The 18,427-nt window shown below is 46.7% G+C and overlaps 1 protein-coding gene across 1 annotated transcript in view; it reads right to left on the reverse strand.

The window, feature by feature from the left end:
* kiaa0825 (KIAA0825 ortholog) overlaps positions 1-18,427 on the reverse strand; it is a 122,724-nt gene that overhangs the window by 103,580 nt on the left and 717 nt on the right. The window contains exons 2-7 of the mRNA XM_061259391.1: positions 11,894-12,062; positions 10,961-11,230; positions 10,333-10,780; positions 5,987-6,187; positions 2,964-3,131; positions 127-215 (exon numbers count right to left, since the gene is read on the reverse strand). Coding sequence (XP_061115375.1) covers positions 127-215; positions 2,964-3,131; positions 5,987-6,187; positions 10,333-10,780; positions 10,961-11,230; positions 11,894-12,062 — 1,345 coding nt within the window. The remainder of the gene's footprint in view (positions 1-126; positions 216-2,963; positions 3,132-5,986; positions 6,188-10,332; positions 10,781-10,960; positions 11,231-11,893; positions 12,063-18,427) is intronic.

Here is an 18,427-nt window from a genome sequence, read left to right on the forward strand (position 1 = left end):
TCATTCTGAAATATAACCAGTTTCCACCCACTGACTCAAAGGCATTGCTACATGCTGGATGTAGATTTGATAACTCTGGTTTCTGTAAGAGTTTGCCCCCTCTAGTGGTGGAGGACTGAGTGTCACCTCTGGGACCGGGGGAGATATTTCGGGGGCCAATCGGCTGCTCTCTCGTAGGGTCGTCTCCGGGTCGTCTCTGGCCCTTTTCAGGATCCCTGCCGATGACATCACAAGCTCACTATGGCGACAACAGATCACATTTTCAACAGCATTGTTCCTCTGATAATATATAAATGTACTTAATAACAGCAAAGATGGGAAAATCACATCAACCATCACCAGTACGCAACACCCACCCAGGTGATACATGGCGGCCATTTTACACCAGAAAACTCTCCACACGTCATCTGAAGTGGAGAGGGAGGAATCATGGAGTCAGTTAAACTCGGGGATGTTTAGAAGTCCAGGTTTTCAAAAATTGGGAATTTGGTTGGGAATTTGACCAGAATTCACGGGAATCCGCCCTACTCTCTGCGAAGAACACCAAGGGATCGACAATGACCTTGGTTTGACCGCTCACCCCAAAGAGGGGCGAGTTTTAAGTGGAAAATGAGGGGAACAATCGGATCCAAAACGCGGTCCGATCCAGCTAATCTCACTCCAGCGATCACGGAAGCGCAGTGCTTTGCAGCTAAGCCAAAACAAAGAGGGTGCAATTAAAGTAACAAAGTGCGCTTTTAATGCAGAAAATCAGAGGCTTGGCATTGATCTGAACTCAGATATGATCGGCCGCATCCGGGGGTAATCCCGCGATGAGTGAGAAAGCAGGGAGGGGGTGGGTGTGTGTGTGTGTGTGTGTGTGTGTGTGTGAGTGTGTGTGTGTGTGTGTGTGTGTGTGTGTGAGTGTGTGTGTGTGTGTGTGTGTGTGAGTGTGTGTGTGTGTGTGTGTGTGTGTGTGTGTGTGTGTGTGAGTGTGTGTGTGTGTGTGTGTGTGTGAGTGTGTGTGTGAGTGTGTGTGTGTGTGTGTGTGTGTGTGAGTGTGTGTGTGAGTGTGTGTGTGTGTGTGTGTGTGTGTGTGTGTGTGTGTGTGTGAGTGTGTGTGTGAGTGTGTGTGTGTGTGTGTGTGTGTGTGTGTGTGTGCTCGCTGGCCTAAATTAAAGCGAACGCGTCAAGACCACGTTTTTCTAATCAGAACTGCCGGACTGAGACCTCAGGCTAGGCAATTTACCAGAACAGGAATGAGTCGAGCAGGAGCGGAGGATTATGGGAGAAAACAACCGACGTGTCACTTCTTGACCTTTAAGCCCATCTGATGAATTTGTGGTAATTAAGTCGTTTGATTGCCTGAATTAATGACTTGGATAACTGGCCTTTAAAGGCTGTTTGCTTCTCAGTAAATCAAGTGCTTCTGCATGTGTTGTTTTTAATGTAACCTTTACAGAAACAAGTACGCGCACTCAAAGTGCTCTTTTCAGGGCTCCGGTCCAGGAGAGGAAGAGCTGTACCAAACACAATAAATGCTCAGAGGAGTCTTTTATTAAATGATCGTGTGGGCATAGTCTTATACAACACATTCCGCATGCAAAATACTGACCCAGAGGCTTTCATAAACAGAAAGGTCCTTAAATCTTCAAGATGGCTGTTCGGGAGGAGAGTTTGATTTCGCTGCATCTGCCTTATGCAGCCAATTCCCTCAATACACAAACTAGTCAAAATGACCACACTCAGGCTGGGTTATGACATGTCTACCAGCTAGTTAAGGCTCATTGGTGGGCTGAGGTGCATCGGGACGACAAGTCCCTGTATTCCACAGAACTCAGAACTACAACACCCGTGATGTAGGACAGTCACCTGACTACCACTTCCTGTTGTACTGTAATTCGATACTGTGCTAAGGACTATAAAATGGTGAATGGTGTCTTTTCCTCAACAACTCTGTTGAATGAAGTCAGCCTCAGCTAATTCAAAGAACTCCAAAATGCTTTCACCATCTTAGCTGAGTCATTTCTATTAGTTTGGTATCAACAGAATGGGTAGTATTTGATTTGGTTAACTATAAATGCGTAATTGTAATTATGAATTGAAATCGGCAATTTATAGTTATTATAAACTTTTATGAGACCCAACAGGTGACCCAACAGGTGACATTGTTAAAGCATTTTTTTTTTTTTTTTTTTTTCTGCCATATTTGAATTCCAGATGATGAACGCTTGATGTCAATTGATTGAATATGTCAGTTAATGATACTGCTACCAGGCTAGCCTATTTAAACAGAGGAATGTACTGTATCGTGGAAGGTTGGTACCGATTCAACAAACATTGTTTTGGTGGTCTCATGGGCTTTTGAAGTTTTAATGACTTTGAACATGCTGGAGTGAAAAGACATTTTGTGAAAGCAGTGAGGTGCTTAAAGCAGCAGTATATCAGGAACATGGACGTGTTTGCAGAGCTCCAGGTACACAGCTGTGCCACACAGATAAAAACACCCCCAACACACATGATATCCCATAACACCCCTCACACATGATATACCACTGCCTCTCACGTCTTATTGCTTTATCGAGTGTGAAAAGTCCCAGTGGAACGGACGCATCAGAGGCCCACAGTGTCTGCAGGTATTTGCTCCCACCATGCACTACACCACCTGATTTCACTAATGAGATTAAAGCAGGGATCATCAAATCCGGGCCCTCCAATCCAAATCCAGCCCTGGTTTTCTTTTCTCCTCCGGTAACTAGTGCTGCCTCATGGCCACACTGTCTTCATACCTGACTCTCAGGTAAAGGGAGGGTGGAGAACCAGGCGTTCTCAGCCCCAGAGGACTCTGAGTTGCTGGTCCTTGCCTTAAAGGGGGTAAGAGGGGGGGTGAGGTTGGTGGGGGGTACCTCTAACCCTGCAGGACTCTGAGTTGCTGGTCCTTGCCTTAAAGGGGGTAAGAGGGGGGTGAGGTTTTGCAGGGGTACCTCTCACGCTGCAGGGGGTCTCCCCAGCACAGCACAGGAGCCCCAGATCGGCTGCCAGGCCCTCCACGCGCTCCTCCAGGTCCAGGAGCGCCCCAGCGAGCCGGGTCAGCTGCCCCAGCTGGTGGGAGGTCAGGCTCATGCCCCTCCTGGGGGCCTCCTCTTGGGGAGCTGTAGGCAAGCAGAGGAACACCCAAAAACCAGAACTGTTACCGGATGGGACGCCCATCTCCCCAACATGCAGCACTGCCAATAATGTAATGAGACTTTTCGTAGCTAGTAGAAATATTAGCTTGTTTTAAGGTACTGATTGCTTGACAAGTGAAATTGTCTTTACCCATTGGAAAATGTTGAAATGAGTCAAACTGTATTTGGCACAGATTTTGTCTTATAAAGCAAAAGTAAAGAAAACACATTTTAAGTCTTAATTTAAGGAGAGATTAACCTATTTTTTGTTTTTTTGCAATAAGGGCACAGGGGGAACATGACAAATTTCCCATAACCCCCCCCTCCACCCCTTACTCAAACATCCTACTGACTCCCTGACCGCTTACCTACAGATATCAATTCCTGCAAACTTTCTCTCTTCCAGTGAAAAAAAACAGAAACTTCTTGTGAGGAAAATAAACAGAGCAACATTCCGAGGAGCAAACTTTTCTCCCCTAACCCGCGGATGACCCCCGCCGCAAATATGGATTTCCCAATTTTTAAGCTGCCAAACCCATCACCCCGGGGATGTTACGCATTAGGCGGGATAATGGGCGACTGTGAAACGCGTCGCTGTACTCCCCGACAGACCGAACAAATACTTTTGTACGCGCGGCTAAATGAGCTCCTCTGCAGAAAGACATTGGGGACGGGGATCAAGCAGGCATTAGCGTAGCGATGAAAGGATGAGGCTGATTGAGTAGGAATGAGAAAAGGAGAGGGAGAGAGAGAGAGAGAGAGAGAGCGGGGAGGGGGGGAAAGCCTCCCAATAACTGCAACATCATTACTTCCGAGATCCTAATGTAATTTTGTCACATTGTTAAACAAAATATGACAACAAACTTAAAAGGGTCCTCATTTCTTGAGCCTCCACACTAATTCATGTCAGAGTTTTAAACATCATTATTATTTGTGGTGGGATATATTTTTCCACCGTTATATTTGCACATGTCAGTCTTCCTACATTATTACGGCTGTGCCGGCTGACCCCTGAGCTGGTTATGGCGGAATATATTCATGCGTCTGGAGGGTAACATCCGGCCAATAGCAGCGGGGGAGTGGATATCCCAGGGTGCCTCAGCTCTTCATTAATGGGCTCCAGGGGGAGTAGGAGCTCGTACCCGGCGAGGAAATGACTCGGTGCGTGAATATGTGGGGCGTCTGAAGCAGACGCACCTGTCTCCCTCTCCCCGGGCTAGCTGGAGGAGCTCTCAGCTCGCCTGACTCTGCTGTGAGTTACAGTCAGCACCCAGAAGGGAAACAAATAGATCCCGTTTAAATGCCCGCGTCGGTTGGCAAACAGCAAAGCGCTGCCAAGCTCGCATAACCAGGGGAAAATTGAGAGGCTTGTCATGTTCTTGCTGAAGTTCTCCAGGAGCGTGGGGGTTTATGTGGCGTTTAACTCCTTTCCCCCGTCCGAACTTTGAGCTGTGGGTGAGGTCACATTGACCTTTGTGTGTAATGGGCCTCAGTCAACCTCCATTCAAAATGGCAGCCACTCATCGACCGTTCCTCACCGACCATCTTTCAGATTTGATAACTGTTTCAGTTATATACAAAATAATGACGAATCACAAAACAGTTAAAAACACCAACCAGAAATCCGGAATATAGTGAAATTCTTATTGAATCAATATTTTATCAACACAAGCTGCGTGAGCTAATAATTGTGGTAAGGTTGTCATTAAGTTTTAAATATTTTTCACAGCAGTAGCCTACATATGAACATCGTCAACAAGCTCCTGCAACACGAGCAGACAGTCAGCATACGACTGAAGACGGATCAGTTGATCCAGTTGTACAGTCAGTGCTTTTATATGTACCGTTACCGCAAACCCTGCAAACGCCGGCACCTACAGCACAAGCTGAAAAAAGCGATGCCCCAGGGGATGTGCTGACATGGCACAAATAAAGAAAGATAAGTACACAAACAAACAAAAAACCTACACACTGAGGCATAAAACAGCTGTCAGAAGAACGAATCTGCTCGTGTTCACGTTTTCTCCAAAGAACAGATTTCAGAAAAAGTTGTTGCTTCGGTGAGGTACAGTCAGGACAACCTGTAACAACCACCTGATCGGTGGTCACCCGTCATTACCTGACACCCAGCTAAGATGGCTGCTCCTAACTACCACTTTCCCACAACGATCCAACGAACTGTCAGAAAACAGAAGCCGTCTTCGAAGGTTGGTAGGGCGAGTAACCAGCCAAGGCTGAAGAACTGCCCATGGACCATTGTTGCTTGTGGAGGTCAGAACACCTGCACCTGTATCCCAGAATTCCCCCTTTCTGAGCACACAGTCATAGTCGTGATTTGAAAGAACAAGAACAAAAAAATCATTGTGCCTGGCCAGACTGAACCCTGAAAATAAAAAAATAACAAAAATATACACATATACATGTATGTAAATATATGCAAGCGCAAAATAAAACACACTCACATAAAGACAGAGAGTGCGCATAAGAGAACGCAAATTATTATCTTCTGAATTAATGGTCAAAGACACACATTCATTGTTGCACACACACAGATATTTGTTTGTATTCTGTATGTTTATTCTTCGTTAATCATATATTGTTTTCTCATTCTTCGGCCGTATTCATCTCTGCACGTCACGTCAATAAAGCTCATAAATGTGAGACAGAGAGAGAAAATGCAACGACAGTATTGGCATGCCCGCCTGTGTTGGCGGCGGGGGGCGGGGAGAGAGATAAAAAAAGAACAGAACAGAACAGAAAGCGGGAGGTAAGGAGGGAAATCCCAGAGCGGTTGTTATTGATTGGCCTGTTTACGGGCGGGTAGTTTAGCGTCGCTTTGCGGAGCGGAGCGGGCGCGGGCCGGCGGGCGGCGGAGGAAGGTAAACACTCGGCGTGCGGCGGCCGTCTGATGTATGAACGCGGCGGTGAAGTGGCGCTCCCCGCGGACGCCGCTCGCCGCCACTCCGTTTCCCCCGCGCGCGGGCCCCGCGCCGCCGACTTCCTGTCCCCCTCTGACCCCCGAGGCCCGCCGCAGCCCGACGCTGCCATTAGTGCGGGGAATTGCATGTGTCTGACATGGCCTGAAACCAATTATTAGATATTTTCCTCCAAATGATGCCCAGGTCTGCTGGGAATGGCCAATCGCGCAATAATTTACCTCCTGATTTAATTTTTCTCCCTCTCTCTTTCTTTTCCCCCCGGCAGGGCTGCCCCACACCTGCACCCCTCCCTAGGACACGCTCCAAATTATCGAGCAAGAGGGAGAGAAAAGAGTAGCATACTCGGACATGAGGAAAGAGGGGGAAGTAGGGGGAAGTATTGGGGGGGGCGACTCTCAGCGGGTGGGGGTGTATGTGGAGGTGGGGGGGAACTGACAAGTTTATCAGGCAGCCAGATCGCTCCTGTATTCTCCTCAGCATACCAAGGGCACAGCTCTGCAGGAATGTCAGAGTGGTACTGTACAGTCTGAGATCCACAGAGATCAGGAGGATTGTCAGGGCGGTTATGTACAGGCTGAGATCCGCACAGCTCTGCAGGATTGTCAGGGCGGTTATGTACAGGCTGAGATCCACAGAGATCTGTAGGATTGTCAGAGTAGTACTGTACAGGCTGAGATCCACAGAGATCTGTAGGATTGTCAGAGTAGTACTGTACAGGCTGAGATCCACACAGATCTGTAGGATTGTCAGAGTGGTGCTGTACAGGCTGAGATCCACAGAGATCTGTAGGATTGTCAGAGTAGTACTGTACAGGCTGAGATCCACAGAGATCTGTAGGATTGTCAGAGTAGTACTGTACAGGCTGAGATCCACAGAGATCTGTAGGATTGTCAGAGTAGTACTGTACAGGCTGAGATCTGTGGGGGGTGGGGTTTCTTCCTGTACATTCCCCGTCTAGTTCTCACCGAGGAGGGGCACACTTTCCTTTGAGAGATTTTTCATTTCTTTTCAGTCTCACTTGTCCGCTTCCATTAAACTTTCTTTTTATTTTTGTGTATCCACAACGACTTTCATGTGTAAAGTGATAACTGCGACTGCATAAGAACCTTATTATTTCTGTTCGTCTAAAAAAAAAAAAGACATGCAAAAATATAAAGACTTCTGAAAAATCCTTTAATGCAGAACACTTTCACGGCTACTACAGTAATAAAGGGGTGAGATTCTTCAAGCTAATATTCACGTACTTGTTTGCTGGGTATACATCACTGAATTGAGATACTAACAAGGGGCACGGAGTCAACTGAAGATCATATATAAAGATGAATAACAGCTCAAGGTCCGCGGTGTACATACCTACGCATAGGCGAAGAACTCCGTCTCTCTCATTAGTGCATGTAAACAATGAATATTCCCGTCCTGAAACCGAACCACTTAAACGAGACCTCCAGCGCACAAAAGACTGGGCCCGATAATATGAATAGCAGCCCCACAATTGGCTGGGAGCCTGACTTGTGCGTGTGAAATAAATAAACAAAATAAATAAATAAATTCTCAAAGCACCATAATTATATAAATGCATGCAGCCACACGGCGCCTTTTGACAGTGTGTGTAAACTGTAAAAGATACAATCTCGTGGAGTGCGTCTCTTATTTAATATTAACAAACATCGTTCCGGTGTGTTCCCTATTCTCCACGGGCACGGCGAAACGTTGAAGTGCTCTCAGAGATGGACGGTCGCTAGCTACGCGCTAGCGCATCATTCAAAGAGAGAGAATCCAGGGGAGAGAGAGCTGGATGTGTTTATTATGTGTGTTTAAACGCAATGCAGTGTACTCTTCTGTACAGACTGCACAGAATATAATTCATATTCATGCGCAGAAGGTATTCAAACCACCGCAACGCGAAGAGGAAGTCCCGCCTGGTGCGGCCACGGAATTCTGACTGTTGTCGAATGTCTGTACGAGCCTTTCTCAGCTACATTTTTATTTTGGTTTAACGGTTGACTGTCAGTCAGGAAGAGGTGAGGGGAATTACTTGTTACCTGCAGAGAAATTGCATTCACTCCCTTTTTTAGAAACTGTGGTGACCATACTTGAAGATTGAGTCAACTGGTTTCCTGGCTTATTTTAATGCACTCTGGAATAAACAGGCCACCAAATCTGAGAGGGGTTGTTCTGGTATGTGAGAGGGTCCTGTTTTCATGGATAAAATAGTGATTTGATTGGCGAATCAGGCTGTGTCCAATCACAAAGGGTTGTTAACCCTTTATGGTGTAAGGTGTATTTTAATCACAAATATGTCATTAAAATGTTCTTAACTGGAGATTCTAATGCTGATGTAACAATCACTACTGGTAACTGAAAGCAATGGAATTCTAGAACACTGAGTTCGAATTTTGGAGAGAAAAAAAACATTCCAAAATTAATTTAACCGTACTCTTCAAACGGGTTAAATTACTTTCAGTAAGCCCACTTCAACTTGACTTCTGTTGTCAAACTTTAATACGCCATTCAACCTGAAGCGGAAGACTCATTTTCCACATAGACTTCCCACAAAAGAATAAAAAAAAGTATGTTCAAAAAAATGGAAAAGGCAGGGAATTATGGGATGGACGTTTTCCGCCACGCAGCGGGCGGCAGTCAGCCAGTCAATCCGCGTGGCAGCCGTGAGACTCCCTCCGCCGCTCCCCCATCCCTCCCCGGAAAAGAGAGGGTGAGAATGAACAGAGAAGGAAAAAAAACAAGGGATGAGGAGGAGAAGAAACACAAAGGCCTCCAGCGCACATCTGGCTGGGAGCAGTATCAGCCCTTCCCTTTCAGACGGAGAGGGCGCGCAAGCCTCTGACTGCCGGCACTCAATGGGAAAGCTGTTAAACGGTTCAGTGCTCTGACAGCGTCAGGTACCAAAGAAGAAGACTCCCCAGGGAGAGCACTGAGGGAAACCGCGTCTCTCAGGTTTCCAAAGAAAATATATTTATATTTATACGTTTATGAAATAAAGAGGGGGAAATAAATAATAACACATACCTGAAGCCTTTTCTCTCACACAAAGGTTCATTTTTTTAAACAAAGCACTTTGAGACAAATTCTTTGTCTGCCTATATTGATAGATATTGATATATATATATATATGTTACACTAGTGATTCATCAGTTTGAACTTGTACACAGTAACTGTTCCATTGTGAAGCGCGATGTCACTTCAAATCGGGATTATTTTTGTTGCTCGCGTTGTTAGTGAGGTGATTTTACAAGCAAATCATCCTGCCAATAAATAATTTCAAATTACAAATGTAAAATTTCTAAATTAAAATCTCGGGAGACCGGCAGACGTCTGTAGTTAAGCTCCAAGTGGCCGTAACCATGGCGAATCCGGCGTACCTGCAACCCAACAGCAGGCTGTCCTGCTGTGACGGTATTTAAACCCAGCACATAAACTCATTCCCCAGCGATCCACACAGCTTTGCCCATTTAAATACCCTCTCATGTGAGGCCAAAGAACACAGTCATCTCTATGCTCCATACCTAAATCATGCGTGGAGTTGTAATACACAACTCTAACAGGAGAAAACTCCAGCACCGTTTTACAATCATCACACGCTCTGACTGCAGGATGCTAGGCCCGAGGTGATTCATCTTCAGTTTATTGACTTGTACGTAGGTTTGTTTCATGTATCGGGTGATCAAATACCACTGTTAATGCAGGGCCAATTATTTGGGCTCCTAGTTCCCTACAAAGTTTGAGTTTAAGGTTAAGCTCTCATTGCTATAGACAAACACTTCAAAACAGACTAATTAGAAATTGAAACATCATGAGCACTTAGTGGGTGGGGCGAACAGGTAAAATCATCTTCAGTGCCCACACTGCAAAAAATTTCTGTCTTAACAAGTGTTTTTAGTCTTCTAATAAGACTTAAGATCTTTTTTTTCTCTCAAGTAGAAAATATTTTCATGTTTTAAGTGACTGTTTGCTTGACAAGTGAATTTAAATGAGTGAGACTTTCTCACCTTTTTTGAGATTTTTAACTAAAAATGAATGGAACTAAGATACTTGTTAAGATTTACTTATTTTTTAGTTTTTTGCAGTGCAGCGCTAGCTGTCCTGTAGTTTGGCTTGTACTGAGGACGTCACAGGTTTGTGAAAACGTATATCAGTGCATAAAAGTCCGTTTCTAGTTCCCTGAGCAGGTGTTGTCAGGAATAATAAACTTAAACTGACTGAAATAATTTGGACAGTTGGGAACTCACCGACAGCGACTCTGGACTTGGCCGAGGCCTTCCTGGCCTTCCCGCTGCTCGTGCTGCTGTCCTTCGCCGCGTCCTCCACCAGCATCTCCATGGCGACGCTCACCTCGCGGGCGACGGTGTCGAGGTGGGCGTGGTTAATAAAGGCGAGGCTGGCAGCGGGTTCCACCGTTGTGCTCAGAGCTCGCAGGTCCTCCTCCACCAGGCGGAGCAGAGCGGGGCACGCCGTCCCAAAACTGCACGCCAGCCTGCCGAAACCCGTCTGGGCGGGGCTGGAGGACTGGGCGCCCTGCTGGAGGACTTCCTGTACGGCCTTGACCCGGACGCCGCGGTAACGGGACAGAACCTCGGCCTCGGGGTACAGGAACAGGAGCTGCTGGAGGCGCTGAGCACGCTGGGATGTGTGGGGCTCGCTACTGCCCCCTTCAGGATTCGCCGACTTCTGCAGCTCCTTTAATAAATAAATAAATAAATAAATAGTTATTTAGCTGATGCTTTTATTCAAAGTCGCTTACAGTTGATTAGATGAAGCAGGGACCCCCCTGGAGTAATAAAGGTTTATGGGCCTTGTTCAAGGGCCCAACAGCTGTGTGGATCTTATCATGCCTACACCGGGGCTTGAACCACCAACCTTCCGAGTCCCAGTCATTAGGCGACAGGTTGCCCCTCCAAGCTTTGCCAGCAGGTGGCGCCGTAGCAGGAGCCGAACGTCGTCCCAGACCTCCTGAACTTCGAGGGCGGCCTCCTCCCTCACTGCGTGAACCGGGGAACCTAACGCTGGGTGCAGGGCCACCAAGGGGGCAGGTTTAGGGAAGGCCACGCCACATTGGGAGGAGATGTCCAATAGGAGCTGCAGGATGGCTTCCTCCCGCCCCTTCTCCTCTGTCCTTAGAAACTGTTGCTGGGACACAAGTTTAAAAAAAATTCCATTAGATACATAGATAATCAACTTGAGGAGTGGTTAGGAGATCAACATCTATGTTAAAAAAGCATGTATATCAATGCTCTCCATTTACTGTTTTAAAAATAAATGTAGAACAATAGTATCCTTCATTAGTCTTGTCTTGAGTGGACCATGGTTATCTGAACCAAGAATCTCAGGAAATACCAATCATGGGTCATGTTGCTACAATGCCTCACAAAACAAACACTTTTGGGGCAGCCTGTAGACGCGTGACTAAGGTACCTGACTGGTACGAGGTTGGTGGTTCAAGCCCTGATAAGATCCACACAGCTGTTGTGCCCTTGGGCAAGACACTTAACCCCGCAAATTTCCAGGGGGACTGTCCTCTGTTTAGTCTAGTCAACAGTAAGTCGCTTTGGATAAAAGTCTAATCTAAGTAACAAATAATTTATTTATTATTTATCATGATTAGGCTGCAGGTATGGACATGAAAGCAGGTCTTCCGGCCTTCTGCAGTTAGATATCGTTGCAAAGACAGAACATATCTGCCAGATCAATAAACAAGACTACCAGACTGGAACCACAAACATAGTTACAGCCTATTTCCTTCACTGTAAACTTCAGTTGAAGGTGTGTGTGTGTGTAGTGTTGTGTGTTTACCAGGGCTCTGAGAAAGTCCAGCAACTGTTGCTGTCCAGTGCAGGTGGGCTTCAGGAAGGTGAGGTTTTGCGGACTGAACAACTGGAGGATATCTGCGGGGGTGGACGCCCTGTCCTCCGTCCAGGAGTCACCGAACTGCACCTCCAGCTCCCTCAGGCTCTGCTCGATACTGACAGGAGACACGACGGCACTCACAATCAACCCCGACAGCCCCGCTGTCAGAGCAAGACACATCAGCCATAATGAACACAGACATCAATATATCCCCGCTATGAGTGTCTGCTGAGCGACTGGCAACGAGTAGTTTACCGCCATCTGATGCGGCGCACTCAGAAGCGACGTTTCTCTCAGCTTGACGCGACTAGAACCAGACTATATCAGCAAACCCGCCTCCCTTTTTAACGTGATGAATTAAAGATGACATTCCAGACACGTAATGTTTAGTGGCATCGATGCAAATAAGCACCGCGCTTCCTGCTGTAGGGTACGGTAAGTAGCCTGTATCTGCGGACGGGCGAGCGAGCAGTGGTCCACGGCACACATCCACCACCGTCAAGCCCATAAACCTTCGAGTTGTAAACGGCGAATCCCTGCATAGCCTAACATCCAGATGTCTCCGATGACAAGACATTAAATAACATTTAAACGTGACGCGTTTTTTATTTTCACACCGAAAAAACGCGAAACATAAAATGTCGTTAATTTTTAACGGTCTGTGTACAAATCATGGAATATTCAACATGAATGCACAGCCCCCAACTCGCGTTGGTTCTTCCGCTGCGACTGTTATTATTTTTTAATGCAGAATTGCTGACAAGACTCCAAAAAAGTAGCTCTGTTTATTGCAAAACGAAGAGCAGCGCAGAAGTTCTCACAGCTGTGACAGACTGCATTAGAACAGCCTCTTTCACATTCAGGAGCGTAATTGATTGCCCAGAGCAAGCTGTAAAATGCTACTAATGCTAACTGAATGATGAGACTGTAAACAGTTTATTTCATCACGCGAAATTACTTTATGTAAAGTTAATAAACTGAACACTTTTTCCTAGTTTTATGAGGCCTTTTCCCCGGCACAGCCTTCCCATGCAATTGTTTGTTAAGCCCTATCGGATTGGAATTATTCTACAGTAGAAATGTAAAACGTAGCATATGCGGTTTTAAATGAAAAAAAGAAAACAAATTAAACCTGCTGTACAAAGTATGTCTCGAACACCACTTAGATTGGGCTCTAAAAAAAATCTGTTACCTCACAATAAGTTTACCTTGCAGTAATCCTTTCACATGTATGCAATCTCTGCAAGCTTTAAATGCATTTCTACAAGAAAGAGCAACTGAAAGCACAATAATGATATCCTTCAAAGTACACATCAAGTGATTTATTGAGTAAAAGCTTGACACAAATGTACATTTTTCCAACAGAGAAGTAGGCCCACCTAGTAAGTACACTACTTGTGTAAGCAGGCTACTCAGAGTCCACTGGCGAAGCGTTTGCAAGACAAAAAATGGTCAGTTTGATATTTACGCCCCCCGGAATTTACGATAGCCTACTTAATTTCAACGTTCAGCGTCCAGAAAAACCCAAAACGAGCTCTCCTGTAAGGGCTGCGGGACGGGGCTGTTTAAACCAGCCGAAGCATTTGGAGCGTGGATGCGGAGCTGTAAGTACGCGTGTTTAATGTGCTCTATAAAAGATTGTCTGTGCATCACTGTACGGGATGGAATGGGCACCACCCCAAGGCTGTGTGTGTTCAAACAGCAGGCCTTAAACAGGCCTCCATCTGCGCCTCCGTCTCTGGTTTAAACTTCACATAAAAACAGTATCCGTCCCCCAAGACGTCTCCTCTTTTGCGGGCGCGCTCGTTATCGGTTCGGGCGAAGCCTGCGCGTAAACTAACAGCGCTCCGAAGCCAGCGAAGCCACGTCTCACGGCGCTGCCCCGACGGTCAGTCAGCGTTGTACGGCAGGCCCACGGGCAGTAGCGCTGTAGAAAAGCGCTGCGTCTTTGTCCTGATGCCAGGGCTGTCCCGGGATGCCAATTAATCACGGCAGACATGATTTGGAAAAGATATACAAGTACGCGTGAACCACAGTTGAAAAAAAATAGGTACAGCTAAACTTAAAAAAAAACAAAAAAAAAAAACTTTGACTTCGTCTCCTTCTTTGTTCGTTCCAGCTTTGTGGATCTCCTGGCAGGTTTATGATTGACTGAACCCGATTCCGACACATACCGAGAGAATCACGCTGCGTCAAGGGTAGCCCTCCCACGTCCCTGCCATGTCCGACCTTTGACCCCGGAGGTGTGTGAACTACCTGCAGATTAATCAACACCTCTGCAGGATTAGCAGGGCCCCAAATTATGTTTATTCCAAAGAAGGAGGGGGAAAGAGAGAGAGAGGGGGAGAGAGACAGAGGGAGAGAGGTCATTACTAATTGTATGTGATGTACGATTTGATTTATCTCTTCTGTATGTTTATTGTAGTTCAATTTTTTATTGCCCATGTGTTATGTTTATGTCTGTGTATGCTTTGGCAATGTAAGTGGTCCCTTACCATGCCAATAAAGCTTATTTGAATTAAATTGAGAGAGAGAAAGAGAGAGGGAGAGAGAGACACACACCCTGCACTTCCTCTAAGAAGGAATGCCTCTAAACAAAATAAGAGGGAACGGGAAATGACAAAGCCGTGGATTGGCGAAGTAAAACCGTAAAACCCGAATCCTGAAAACCGCGGTGTGCGATGCAGAGGGAGGGCATTTCTTTCCCCGCGCACTCTGGCTCCGTGTCGCGTCTCCCTCCCGGAGCGAGGCGTAAGTGTTTCCAGCCCAGCCGTGACACGGACGCCCGCGGAGGCCATCCGGCCCTTTATTAGATATGATGGCGCATTTCACAGCTCCGTGATTCCCCCGCAACCCGAGCCCTGCGATTACTCAGCGCGTTCGACGTTATCTTAAGTTCCTTGTCAAAATTAATTTAGTGTGGGTGGGCCAGGGAGCGAGGGGGTGGTGGTGGTGGGGGGGGGGGGGGGGTGTGAGGAGATCCCTTTCAAATAAGCCCCACTCTCGCTGAGCTCCCAGTGAACGGCGGGGAAACAAATACCCCCGCGGTATCAAAGGGCCTTCTCTTCCCTGGACAGGACTGAATGGACGCCCTGAAAACGGATCCCCTCCGGCTCCAAGGCTGTGGCCTAGTTAGACCCCCCTTTCTCCGCAGCCACCGACCCTGCCTCCGGGGTCTGTACGAGGGCCCACCGCCCTCCCGGAGCGGCCCGCTGGCATGTGGCCCCTGCTTATCTAACGTTAGCTGTGTCCCGGCCCGGCGAAACCAGACCCCCCCCCCCGTCTGCATTCACACCTCCCCTCACCCCCCCAGCCTTTCCATTGGTTGAGCCGGGGACCGTTGTCAAGCCTATCTTAATCTCCCAACAATTAGGAAACTGCTCTCGGGCAAATCACTGACATCTGAGACCACAGGAGCAGGCCAGAGACTCTGAGCCATAAACAGGTTGAAACCTCTCCTTCACTGGAGAGAGGGAAGTCTTTCTTTCTGTTTCTCTACCCCCCCCACCCCCCCACCACCTCCTCCTTCCTGTATCCCTTCATTTGTCCCAGACACCAATAAGTGGATTAGGCAGCAGGTGAATTTCGGAAGGCCACCCAAGAGCGTGGTCAGGGGGCGGGAGAGAGGTGCCTTCCGTTCGCCCGGCCCAAACAGAGTCGCCAAGCCGCTCCGCGCGGCCCGGCCCACTGCCGCCCCTGAACGCGGCGTTATTTTCCGTCCGAATTTCCATTACAGGAGTCCTTTCTTTCCACAATGATTATCCTTTCCCCCATCTCTAAGAACAGAAAATGCCCCCTAATGCTTGGAAAGCGTAAAAAAAAAAAAAAAAAGGGAAAAAAAAATACACATTGGTCCTCTGTAATAATCCTTGAATTACCCACCCCCCTAGTTTCATTTCAAGATGTGGATCTTCAATTACTACTTTCTCCATTTTCAAAGGGAGAAAAACAGCACTAATGGCAGCGGGGTAAGTGGCTTTGTTCGCCAGCCGCATTTAGCGCATTCCTCATTGTCTGTCCTCGTCTCTAAGAGGCGCGCGGGATAAAAGCAGGGAAATATAGATTTTCGGATCCGTCTGGCGGGGAATGGAGCCGTAATAAGCGCAGAAGCCTCTCTGACGGGCGTCCTGAGCGAGCCGGGCCCTCTCCGCGTGAAGCGTGCCCGGCCCCTCCGCGAATTTCAACAGGACTTATTTCCCCTCAAATCACCCGTGAAGGGTTTTCAGGCCCCTACAGTAAATCAAGCTGTATGGATCATAAGAGCAGGAATTACAACGGGTCAGACTTGAGTTCTCTTCAAAGCGTCCTCCTGCTACTACACTGACCCTCCACTGCAACACATTACGCCCTGTGAGAGCCAGCCTGTGTCTTCAACATGGACACTAACGGTGCAAAGAGAATCGCGCTTCTCATTTAGCCTGTGTGTGTATGTGTGTGTGTGTGCGTCTGTGTACGTGTGTGCGTGTGTGTGTGTGCATGTACAGGTGTGTGTGTGCACGTATATGTGTGTGTGTGTGTGTGTGCATGTACAGGTGTGTGTGTATGTGTGTGTGCACATATATGTGTGTGTATGTGTGTGTGTGCATGTACAGGTGTGTGTGCGTGTGTGTGTGTGTGTGCATATACAGGTGTGTGTGCGTGTGTGTGTGCATATACAGGTGTGTGTGCGTGTGTGTGTGCGTACAGGTGTGTGTGTATGTGTGTGCGTGTGTGTGTGTGTGCATGTACAGGTGTGTGTGTGTGTGTGTGTGTGTGTGTGCGCGTGTGGTTGCACGTATATGTGTGTGTGTGTGTGTGTGTGTGTGTGTGCATGTACAGGTGTGCGTGTGTGCGTGTGCATGTATATGTGTGTGTGTGTATGTGTGTGCGTGTGTGCATGTACAGGTGTGTGTGCGTGTGTGTGTGTGTGTGCGTGTGCACGTACAGGTGTGTGTGTGTGTGCAAGTGCACGTACAGGTGTGTGTGCAGACATATGTCATGAAAAGCATTCTGGGCTAGAGACACAATTATCCATCTTTAAGTGCAGTGCAGAATAAACAACAGACTAAAGAGTATGAATGACGTACACCATGCTGTGAAGTTCTGCTCCACTCTTCCTCTTTAGTTTTGTGCTTTGGTATTTCTAGTCCCCCATCCCCATTTAGTGTAAAAATAGCATTAAGTTGTTTATTTATTTTGAAAAAATCTTGCATTGCATGTAGCCTAGTGGTTAATGTACATGACTGAGACCTGGAAGGTTGGTAGTTCAAGCCCCGGTGAAGCCACGATAAGATCTGCACAGCTGTTGGGCCCTTGAGCAAGGCCCTTAAACTTGCATTGCTCCAGGGGGGATTGTCCCCAGCTGAGTCTAATTGCTTTGGATAATACTGTCAGCAAAATAACTGTAACAGTAACATTCAAATGCAACATATTTTTGCAATATGAACAATGTACTGTCCTGTCTCAATTATTATGTCCACAAATATCATATCTATAAAACAACTTCAGTAGGTGTGTGTGTACACTACAAAATAGTATATTAACCACTTTTTATACATGCTGTAATGATATGCATTGACATTGCTATAGCAGACTGGTAGAATGCATTTAAAAGTCACGGCTTCTCACTGGCAACGCAAGCTTGGCCTTTTCTTCAGTTTAAAGCAGACAAATCACCCCTTTGTGAGCATTTAACTGACATTTGTATATTTCCAAAGAATTAATTCCTCTGATACGTTGCAATTTCAGACTAAACCGTCCCCTTCAAGCTCAAAATAAAAGATCAAGAAAGAAAACAAAGAGTGTATTAATTTGCCAATTCACTTCTTAAATGAACCTTTAATGAGTGTAAAAACACGCGGACACCTCTGACAGATGCTTGGCAGAGCCCGTGATGCTTATTAGAAACCACTGCAGAAAACCAGAGGACGAAACGCACACACTTCTGTTCAGGCTCATTTCTCCGCGCTGAAACAGCATGAATATTAATTTAAATACAGCATAATCAACTTCACTGAACCTTTTTTTTGCTTGAATACCTAACAATGGTATGCTGTAACAATGCTTGGGAAACAAGCGTTCTTAAATGATAAGCATGCAAATCTAAATGAAGCGAAAACTAGTTGGAATTATAATTGCACATCAGGGTTTTTGAATAGGGGGAAGCCTGACAGTTAGAGGTAAAGTGTGAATGGTGGTCTGGTTTAAGCCAGCTGGTATTTGTGGTCTACACAGGATTATTTTGGACATGTGAGCTTGAAAGTGGGGCGATGCTAAGCAGGCCTGCTTCTGTTAAATTAGAAATCAGCATCCAAAGAGGTCTGGTCTGTGCAATAGCACTCTGGAAAAAGCCTCTTACTGAATCCTTAGATTCAAATGCAGAACAGATAGCCACATCCCCAGTCAGTTAGCTCTGGGGAAATGTCCCAAAAGCATTCCACGCAATCCATGTGGCCACATGACCTGTACGCTGCAAATATAAATCTGTCTTAAGTGTTGTTA

This window comes from Conger conger, chromosome 11, assembly GCF_963514075.1.
Source record: "Conger conger chromosome 11, fConCon1.1, whole genome shotgun sequence".
NCBI lineage: Eukaryota > Metazoa > Chordata > Actinopteri > Anguilliformes > Congridae > Conger > Conger conger.